The sequence below is a fragment of the Castor canadensis genome, chromosome 12 (genome assembly GCF_047511655.1).
Source record: "Castor canadensis chromosome 12, mCasCan1.hap1v2, whole genome shotgun sequence".
NCBI lineage: Eukaryota > Metazoa > Chordata > Mammalia > Rodentia > Castoridae > Castor > Castor canadensis.
The window spans coordinates 31,654,982-31,665,659 of record NC_133397.1 but is presented as its reverse complement, the minus strand read 5'-3'; the positions used below and the strand labels follow the sequence as shown (position 1 = coordinate 31,665,659).

The window sequence follows — 10,678 nt, the reverse complement described above, 5'->3', positions numbered from 1 at the left end:
CCTGATCCGTGCGCGCTGGGCGGAGAGTGATCGAGTGACCGCCGGGAAGGCGGAGTCCGCCGAGAAAGCGAAACCGAGAGCGAACTGCGGGAACCCGCCTGGGCTCTAGAGCCCAAAAGCAGCTGCGCGGGGACGCGGGGGACCTGGGCCGGCCCGCTGCTGCAGCTCGGGTGAGCGACCCGTGCCGGATCTGGGGAAGGAACCTGGAACGCGGTAAGAACAGAAGTACTTTATTATCAGAACAAATCGTCCCCCGGGCAGCCACAGGGGGCGGGGGTCTAGTTGGGAATCTAGCAGGCCCTGTGACTGCACTGACAGGCGGGAAATTTGGAGGCCTCTATCAGCCTGAGATGGGCTAATTAATACCCAGCTAAAAGTCTCCAGCCTGGAGGTGAGCCGTGGTTTACCAGGTGCCCGGTCCTGCCCCCCTGCACCCTACTCCTCTTCACCTGAGCGTTCCTCTAGCTCTGAACCCCCCTGCTCTGACCTGCCCCTGAGCTTGGTCTCCTCAGAATCCTGGAAACGTGGAGGCCCCTTGTGCCACGCGTCCCGCCCCCACTGCCCACCACACCGCTGCTTCTGGAGCACAGCCAAGCACCCTCCTGCCTCTGGGCCTTTGCATGGCCTGTTTCCTCTTCTGGAGAGCGTTTCCCCTAGACACTTGCACAGGCAAATCCCTCCCTCTGTCTTCTCTCTTCCAATGCCAGCATATCCGAGCTTTCCCTGAACAACCCGCATATAAAAGAAATCCAACTACTTACCATCCTGTGACTCTTAAAAATGAGTGTTTCTCTGCTACTAAGCTCACAAGAACAGAGTTTTGTTCACCAGTATAAGAATCCTCCCCCGTATGCACATATGAATAATAAAAGAAAAATGAAAAAAAAAAAAAGAATCCTCCCCCTCCTACCCCCCCCCGCCCCGCCCCGCGCCAGCACCTAGAACACAATAGGTGCTCATTGTACATTTCATGCTCCTTTTAGGTTCAGAATAATGAAACATCTTATTGCCCATATTTTCTTAGTACTGAGAACATCTTGACAGATGGAAACTGAAAGATACATCTTTTGCGAGGTGCGGTGGCTCTCACCTGGAATTCTAGCTTCTCGGTTGGAGGACAGCATGGGTAAAAAGTTAGTGAGACCCCCATCTTAATCAGTGAAAGCTGGGCGAGGTGCCAGTGCTCGTCATTCCAGCTATGTGGGAAGTGTAAATAGGAGGTTGGCCTGGCTGGCCTGGGAATAAATGCAGACCCTGTTCCGAATAATAGCTAAGGTAAAAAGGGGCTAAGGTAAAAACGGGCGGGGCATGACTCAAGTGGTAAAGTGTTTTTGCTGTTACTTAGAATCTTGGGCAGATTATGCTCTTGCTTTTCAGTTTATTCTTCAACTTGCGTGTTTGAAGAGCCCAAACACTTGACTTTTGTTTATTAGTCAGATACTAGTTGAATACATGTTACATGTGAATTAGGTTCTGAAAGGGTCTCAGCCTTGGGAACCCCAGTGTGCTGGAAGAGGAGGATGCAACGGCCAAAGCATCTGCAGGATAGGAATAAGAAGAGCAACTAACACTTGTTAGTGGTTATGGTGGAGCTTTTCTTAGGAGAATGACTAAGACATGGAACCTGTTTCCCAAACAGCTCACCCATTCCTTTACAGAGCATTCAGGGCCTGGGGATGTGGCTCAGGTGGTAGAGCGCTTGTCTAGCATCCAAAACAAAACAAACACCTTCTCATCAGCAGTCAGGGCTATGGTGAAGGTTGGGCACTGTTGAGTGGCAGGGCCGGGGAGGGAGTACTCACTGGCCTCCAGCATCAAAGAAGGCTGTGTCCATGTTGATAGTCAGTGGAAATTGACCAGTAGAAAGAGGATGCAAAAATCACATTTCAAGTTTAGAGAAAAACAGGTGACAATTCATGGGGTCAGTGATCTGGAGATGCTTTTGTATTCATTCATTTATTCATTCATTCTTGAGCCCCTGTTATGATCCTGGTGCCTTCCTTCTTGTAATTCATGATCTGTTTTGGAAGACAATTAAATGCACAATTGTAGTAAAGAAACAAGAGCTGTGAAGGTGTCTGGGATTTGAGCTGAGATTTGTAGGAAGTAGGAGCAGATCAGTCAAGGACATTTCAGAAGGGGGAGGGTTAGGCAGAGGTCATGGAGCATTCGGGAAACTGGGGTTGGAGGATACTTTTGAGAGCTATCATTGTTTCAGTGAAATTTAAAGTCACAACCCTGAAGGGTCACAACCCTGAAGGGTCACAACCCTGAAGGGGATCACCAAGAGAATAAGGGTAAGTAGAGAGAGAATGTTTAAGGTCTGGGCCCTTGGACACTATAGCATTTAGAGAAAGGAGGATGAAGAGGAACCAGGAAAGAAGACAGAAGAGTAACTTATGAGGAAGGATGAAAACTAGGAGAGTAGGTGTTTTAGAAGTTTAAGTTAAGATGGGGAAGAGGAAGAAGTGAATGAGCAACTATATCAAGTGCTGGTGATAGGCCAAGTAGATGAGGACTAAGAATTGACTGCTGGATGTAGCCACGGCTTTTTTTTTTTTTTTTTCCTCTTCTTCCCCTAAGGGTTGAACTCAGAGCTTCCTGCTTTGTAGGCAAGTGCTCCACTTACTGCTTGAGCCATACCTCAGCCCTTTTGCTCTGGTTATTTTGGAGAGAGGGTCTCACTTTTTGCCCAGGCTGACTTGGACCAGATCCTTCTATTTTGTTATCCACCAGTGGCTTGAATGACAGGCTTACACCACCATGCTCAGCTGTTGATTGAGATGGGCTTTCCAGGCTGCCTGGAACCATGATCTTCTGAATTTCAGCCTCCCAAGTAGCTAAGATTTACAGATGTGAGCCACCAGCGCAGGCTTGGATTGATGTTTTTAAATGATCACAGTGTGACTTTTGTTTAAAAAGGGAAAGAAAAAGGAGAACTGGGGTATGGCTCAACTGATAGAGCACTTGCTTAGCAAGTGAAAGCCCTGCGTTCAATCTCTAGTACCACTGAAAATAAATAAATAATAAAAATAAAAAATTTTACAAAAGAAAGTTACAGATGTTAATGAGGATGTAGAGAAACTGGAATACTTGCATTGTGGGTGGAGACATGAAGCAGTGTAGGTACTTTGGAAAACAATTTGGCAGTTTCTTAAAAAGCTAAACATAGAGTTACTATATGATTCAGTTTGACTTTTAGGTTTCTGCCTGAAAGCTGGAGTTTAAACAGATATTTTTGCACCAGTTTTCATAACACAATAATCAAAGGTTGAAATTACATGTGTCCACCAATAGATGAATGGATAATCAAATTATCCATATAAATCAAATTTATACAATGGAATAAATTCTTACACATGCTAGTACCTGGATGAACCTTGAAGATATTATGCAAAGTGAAATTACCAGACATAAAAAAGATAAATATTTTTATCTTTTTTATCTTTTTTATCTTTTTTATCTTTCTAAGGTAACTAAAATAGGTAAATTCAGAGAGATAGAAAGTAGAATAGAAGTTACCAGGGCTGTGGGAAGAGGGATATGGGATCATTGTTTAATGACAATTTCTTTTTGGTACAATGAAAAGTGTTCCGGAAGTGGATGGTGGTGATGGCTGTACAACATTGTGACTTATACACAGAAGTGGTTAAAAGAATAAATTTCTTATTATATATGTGTATTAGTTTGTTTTCTACCACTGCAACAAAATATATGTGATTATTAACTTATCAAGAAAAAAGGTTTGTATCGGCTCACAGTTATGGAGATTCCAGTCCAAGATTGATTGGCCCTATTCCTTTGGACCTGTCACAAGGCAGCACATCATAGGAGTACATGGCAGAGCCATGAAACAAAGAAACAAAAGATGGGAAGAGACTGAGGTCTCACAATCCCATTAAAAGTCATTCCCTCAATGACCTAAAAACCTCCCATAAGGCCTTATCTCCTAAATGTTCACCACCTCGCAATAATACTACCCCTGGGACCAAGCCTTTAATAGATGGATCTTTGGGGGACACTATTCCAAAAGCATAGCATTGTATTTTTTCTTATAACTTAAAAAAAAAAAAAAACCTCAAAGATCACAATGGCTGCAAGGTAGAAAGGAATTGAAGTTACCAGAGGAGCTACTTCAGGTTCTTGAAGTAGCCCAGGAGTGAGACAGTGATGGCTTTAATCAGGATAGTGGCTGTAGACATCATTGAGAAGCAGACAGATTTTGGTGACAGGACTTAGTTATGGATTGGGAGGTAGGAGAGGAAACTCAAGGATGCCTCCTAGGTTCATGGCTTTCAGACATGGATAGATGGAGGAGTTATTTTCTGAGAAAGGAAACTCCAAACCAGCTTAGGGGAAGATCATAAAGGCAGTTTGGATATTTTGAGTTTAAAGTTCATTCAGGTTGTTCAAATGGAGCTGTTGGAGAAATCTGAAACTCAAAGAGAGGTTTTGTAAGAGATACGTGAATTTTAGCGTTAATAACGTAGATGATCCTTGAATCATAGACATGAAAGAAATCACCTGAGAAAACAGTTAAAGCGTGAAGAGTCTTTGGGCCAGGCTAGCATTTAAAGCCTACGAAGATAAAGGAGTACTGGAAAGAAAGGCCAGAGAAGAGAGAACATCACTAAGCTTTGGTGATTTAAAATAAGAGGTCAATAGAGTCTGCTTTGGGGTCTTAGGATTTATGTGGGTCTGAGATGAGTCATACGAAGAAGAGCCTCCCCACACCCACATGTCTCATAATCAAGATTAGGAAAATCAGATGCAATGCATTCCGTCAGTGTCGCTCAATCAGACATCTTTTCTATTGTAGGTTACTGGAAGGAAAAATGGCCAGTCGTCCACCAGGTTTCTTCATAGAAGAACTTAATAAATACCGCCAGAAGCATGGAGTAGTACTTAAGTATCAAGAACTGCCTGCAGACGGACCTGCACATTCCTTAAGGCATGTCACTGTCATAAAAGATATGTTCCAGGGGCAGAGAGTATAGCGCTATACATGTAGACATGTTGCTTAGCATGCATGAGGTCCTGACTTCAGTCTCCATCTCCCAGTTCTCCCCAAAAAAAGGATATTTGCCCTAAAAATGTGAACTAGGGGAATGACAACTCTGGCACAGTTTGGAGATCAGTACTTTAGCCCTATGGCAAAGTTGCCAAAGAGTTCTGTGAGAGTCCTCTTGACATAAAATGGTAACCTTGGATGACTCCACTTTTATTATTCTTTTTTGGCAGTACTGGGGTTTGAACTCAGGGCTTCATGTTACTAAGCAGGTGCTTTACCACTTGAGCCACTCTGCCAGCTCAGATGATGAAAGAGAGAGAGGGAAGAAGAGGGGGGAAGGGAGGGAGGGAGGGGGAGAGAGAGAGAGAGAGAGAGAGAGAGAGAGAGAGAGAGAGAGAGAGAGAGAGAAAGGGAAGGAGGAAGGGAGGGAGGGAGAGAGAGAGAAAAGAAAGAAAGAAAGAAAATAAAGGAAGGAAGGGGGCTGGTGGAGTGGCTCAAGCGGTAGAGCACCTGCCTAGCAAGCATGAGGCCCTGAGTTCAAACCCCAATGCCACCCAAAAGAAAAAAAATAAAAAATAAAGGAAGGAAGGAAGGGAGGGAGGGAGGGAGGGAGGGAGGGAGGGAGGGGTGGCTCAAGTGATAGAGGGCCTGTCAAGCAAGCTATAAGCATAAAGCCCTGAGTTTGAACCCCAGTACTGCCAAAAAATAATAATGGTAGTAGCAATAAGCTTCATCAGGCTTCAAGATGTGCTGTTTTGCTGTTTGGGATGGCTGTTTAAATTTTGTATCGAACATAGGTTCAAACCTTGAAAGATAGTCATGGGAGGCAGTGATCTTTACACAATACGTGAGTTGTATAATGTTTTGTAAATACTGTGTTTGTAATCAGGTTTACATTTCAAGTTATAATAGATGAAAGAGAATTCCCAAAAGCTGAAGGTAGATCGAAGCAGGAAGCAAAGAACGCTGCAGCTGAATTAGCTGTTGATATACTCAACAAAGAAAACAAGGTAGGTGCCTGCCTTTTCTTTTCTTACTAAAAGCAGATCTAATAATAGTTTGTATTTCTCTCTGTGGAAAAAAAATATCCCCATGCAGAATAAAGGCATTCACACATTCCTTGACATTTCTGAGGTTAATCTTTGCCCTGTCTCCATTTCTGTAGAACCCTGAGTACGATTACATCCAGGAAACCATGGGCAAAGCTGGATAATACTTGGTTGAAGGTGAATAGATGTGGAAAGCTGAGGAATGTTCTGTGAGAAATGAGCTGACAGGCTGTGGGAGGAGTCCCCTCCACTTACCTGCGGAAATGTGATGCAAAGTGCCAGAGAAAAGATGGTACTAGGGAGGGCAGACAATAGGTTACCAACATCAATGGAACCAGTGTCCCTGAAGATGCAAACACAGCAAATAGTACAGAAAAAAATCTGTCTGGGGGCTGAGAGTGTGGCTCAGAGGTCGACCATGTGCTTATCATGCAAGAGGCCCTGGGTTTAATCCCCAGCACCAAACAAACAAAACTATCTGAAGAGATTTCAGCAGAAAATTTTTTCGGAATAAAGAGAGACTCGATTAAAACAACTCAATAGATACAGGAAAATTGAGCACCACCACCAACCACAATGATCCTTTTGAAGGTGCTGAGCCCCAGGGAAGAAGGAAGAGTTCTACAAACATCTAGGCAGAAGAAAAGTGCATAAAACTGAAAAAAGTTCCCTGCTGTCCACCACAACATTCAAAACCAGGAGACAGTGGGGCATGGGTTATAAAATGAGATGTGACATCATTTACATGTAAGACAATAGGAAATCATTCTCAGATACAGGAAAATTTTTGTTTTAAGATATTTTCCTGGACAGCATAATAAAACCCACCAAACACTGTTTGAGCAGTGGGGAAGGAGGAATGGAAACAGTGGAAGGGATGAACTTCTTCAAGGTACACTGTATGCATGCATAGAATGTCACAATGACGTCTCCTTGTATTATTAATGTATGTTAATTCAAAGATAAAATTTAAAAAGATACATTCCGGAAAAATCTTACTTGAAGATGTCCTCCTAATCAAAATTGAAAGTAATCAAGCAAAATCAATAGCTCACAAATCATTAATAAGCTAGAAAACTGAGTCAAGAAATTAGAAAAAAATTAGAGTATTCACCCTTTAAAAAGCAGAAGACTATAGCAATGGCAGAAATTAATGCAAAAGAAACAAAAATAATAAGGATTAATAAAACCAAAAGCTAGTTCTTGATAAAATTAATGAAGTAGAAGAATTTGGACCAGGTTTTTTCTGATTGAGAAGAACAGAAGGTACAGATCACAAGAACAGGAATGATGCTATCCTGTTCAACATTTCCAGTAAGGGTGACCTAGGATATGACTTGACTTTAATTTCTGTTAACCTGTGTTTTGAGAAGTAGAAAGGATCCAGCAAGCTAGAAAGTGTTATAGTACTTTGCATGGAAAAACAAGAAAATGGACTAGTGTTTTTTCTAAATGAAACTATAAAAGGAAAATGGGTTAATTAATGTATTGTATATTTGCAAATTGCTAAGAGAGTAGATTTTAAGTACCCTCACCATGAAAAAGAAAACATAAGTATGTAAGGTGACACTTATGTTAACTATCTCCATGTAGCCATTTCATCATGCCTACATATTTGAAAATGTCATGTCGTGTACCATAAATATATGTAACTTTTATTTGTCAATTAAAAATTTTTTAATTAAGAAAAGAATTTTTCCATGTGGATTTTTTTCTGGCAGAGAGAGGTACATAATTATGCTTTTAATAAGGTAATACAATTGGGAAATAAATAAGATCTAGGTTGTCTTCACATTGCTCATTTAGAATTTTATCAGAAAAACAAAGGGTTAAATCTTTGTTGTCCTTTCTGTTAAACAAGTTGTTTTCTTTGTAGGAAGTTGGTTCTTTGTCACTGACAACAGATACTTCTGAAGGATCGACACTTGGGAATTACATAGGCCTCGTCAATAGGATTGCACAGAAAGAAAATCTATCGGTATCCTTTGAACAGTGTGCACCCAGGAGTCCGGGGGCCCAAAGGTGAGATATGATTTGGCTTTTCCTTCTATTTAATTATATTTAAATAGTTATTAATTAATCATGTATAATTTTCAAACTATTTTGAAAAATATTTGTCCTGCCTTTTTTGTATATTCTACATGACTTAAAACCAATCGGATATTTTTACTATGTTTGGCAGTACTGGGGTTTGAACTCAGGGTCTCGCAGTTGTTAGGCAGGCACTCCACTGCTTGAGCCACACCTTCAGCCCTGGTTTGCTTTTAGTTATGGGCTCTTATGTATTAGCCAGCAGCAAGCCTCAGATGTGATCCTTTCACCTATGGCCTCCCATGTAGTTGGGATCATAAGTGTGTGCTGCCCTGCCTGGTTTATTGGTTGAGATGAGGTTTCATTAACTTTTTGCCTGGACTGGCCTCAAACCTTGATCCTCCTTATCACTGCCTTCTGAGTAGCTGGGATTATAGGCATAGACATCTTTTTTATTAAAATGCTTAATTGCTGAAACTGAGTTCTATTTGTTCAATCAAATGTGGGCAATTCTTTACAGCAGTTTTGCTTTCTGCAGTTTGAATTCCCTCTGGTCAGTGCAAAGAAAAAGGGTGAGCACAGTACAAGAAGATATTTCGAAGCTGGGGGAGGAGGCCCAGTCCTGTAATCCCAGCTATTTGTGTGGTGGAGGAGGGAGGATCTTGGTCAAGCTTCACTGGGCAAAATGACACACTATCTCCCTGAAGGCCACAATACTGAAACCTCATAGCTTCTCCTGTATAAGCCCCACTTTCCCTGCTGGCTTTTTCTTTCCCACTTGAGCAACTCTGAAAAATTCCCTGGATCTCTCTCTTTTCTCTATCTAAATCTTTTGATTTTGGGGGAAATTTAAAAAGTCATCACTTGGTATGAGATCTTTTGACGAAGCAACAAAGAATGAGAAGTTGCCTGGAAAATGCAAACTGAGATCTCAGCCCACCCTGGCTATTCAGACAAGTTGGCCTGCCATTGTACTGAAGGTTTAAATGATATAATATGAAATATAAATCTAGCGGTAAATTAGTGTTACTTTAAGGCCTTTATTAATATGTGATTTTTTTTCAAATCATATGTTAGATTCACTGTGTTTTTGATATTTGGATGAATACTCTGTCATTTTTCCTAGATTTAATTATAAATGCAAAATTGGAGAGAAAGAATATGGTGTTGGTTCAGGACCTACGAAACAAGATGCAAAGCAATTGGCTGCTAAACTTACGTATCTTCAGAAGAAATGTGAAGAAAGCATAGTGGTAGGTATTGCCAGTAGGTTTGCTTTTTATTATTTATTTATTTATTTGCAGTCTTGGGGTTTGAACTCAAGACCTTGGTAGGCAGGCACTCTACTGCTTGAGCTAAGCCCCCAACCCTATTTTGGGGTAGTGGTGGTTATTTTTGAGATAGGCTCTTACTTTATGCTTGGGTCATCCTGAACTGTGATACTCCCATTAAAGCTTCCCACAGAGTTGGGATGATAGCCCTACTGTGCCTAGTCATTGGTTGAGGTTGGGGGTCTCATGAACCTTTTGCCTGGGCTGGCTTCGAATGCAATCCTCCTAGTCTCTGCCTCCTGAGTAGCTAGGATGACAGGCTTAAACCTCCACACTAGCTAAGTTTGATATTTTAAAATTCTCTCTGAAGTTGGTTTGAGGTGAGACTGCATAGTGCCAAGATGGCCAATCACATAGTGAATAATTCCTCCACTCTGTGTCCCACCAATGAGCTGTGAGCCATGGACAGATGGATAAAAGTTCTGACAAAATCTCAGGCTTGTTATTAAAATTCAAATTGAACAGCCATAAAAATATATTCATCTTGTAATTGTTTATGACTGTGAATTTGGTAAATACAGGGAAAAATGTGGTAGTGAGCACTCAGAGGCCAGCCACTGGGGAGAAGAAAGTTAGTTGCATTTAAACCTACTAATGGCTGTTTCCTTTTTCAGAGAACTGACTCAGGATCCTCTGGTTGTTTTACTGCTGCATCCGCTAACTCCTCAAGCATGCCTTCAACAAGGATATTGTAAGTTTGGGCAAACAAATGTGATATTTGATATATTCCAGTTGTTGCCTGGGAGTGTGGCTCAGAAGTAGAGCACCTACCTGCTTAGTGTGTTTGAGGCCCTGGGTTCAGTCCCAGCACTACAAAAAACAAAGACAGTTTCTTTATAATTGAAAGAGTACATTTTATGAAAACAATTGATGCTTAAAGAGAATTTTAGAAAGAAGTTACTAATAAAAATTGACCAAATTCAGAAACTAATAGTAATTTGTTTTTCTTCTAGTGATTCTAAATCATCATGTGAAAGTGACTTGTCAGCAAGTGCATCACAAAGCTGTCATTACAGTTACAGTGAAAACGGTTCTTCTGCATCATCTTCTATGGTATCCTATTAGTCTCTGAGCTTTCTACTTAATCTTATTTCTTTGTTTAAAAGTGACCTTCATGGTCAGGTATGGTGGCTCATGTCTGAAATCCTAGCTACTTGGGAGGCAGAGATTGGGAGGACTGATGTTCAAGGTTAGCCTGGGCAAAAGTTAGTAAAATCCGCACCTCAACAAATAAGTTGGACATGGTGGTACTTATC

The 10,678-nt window shown here is 41.4% G+C and overlaps 1 protein-coding gene across 1 annotated transcript in view; it reads left to right on the top strand.

The window, feature by feature from the left end:
* Positions 1-21: 21 nt before the first annotated feature.
* The window catches only part of Eif2ak2 (eukaryotic translation initiation factor 2 alpha kinase 2), a 30,009-nt gene continuing 19,352 nt past the window's right edge, over positions 22-10,678 (top strand). The window contains exons 1-7 of the mRNA XM_020167142.2: positions 22-213; positions 4,820-4,951; positions 5,901-6,021; positions 7,937-8,082; positions 9,218-9,344; positions 10,037-10,113; positions 10,376-10,475. Coding sequence (XP_020022731.1) covers positions 4,836-4,951; positions 5,901-6,021; positions 7,937-8,082; positions 9,218-9,344; positions 10,037-10,113; positions 10,376-10,475 — 687 coding nt within the window. The 5' untranslated portion in view covers positions 22-213; positions 4,820-4,835. The remainder of the gene's footprint in view (positions 214-4,819; positions 4,952-5,900; positions 6,022-7,936; positions 8,083-9,217; positions 9,345-10,036; positions 10,114-10,375; positions 10,476-10,678) is intronic.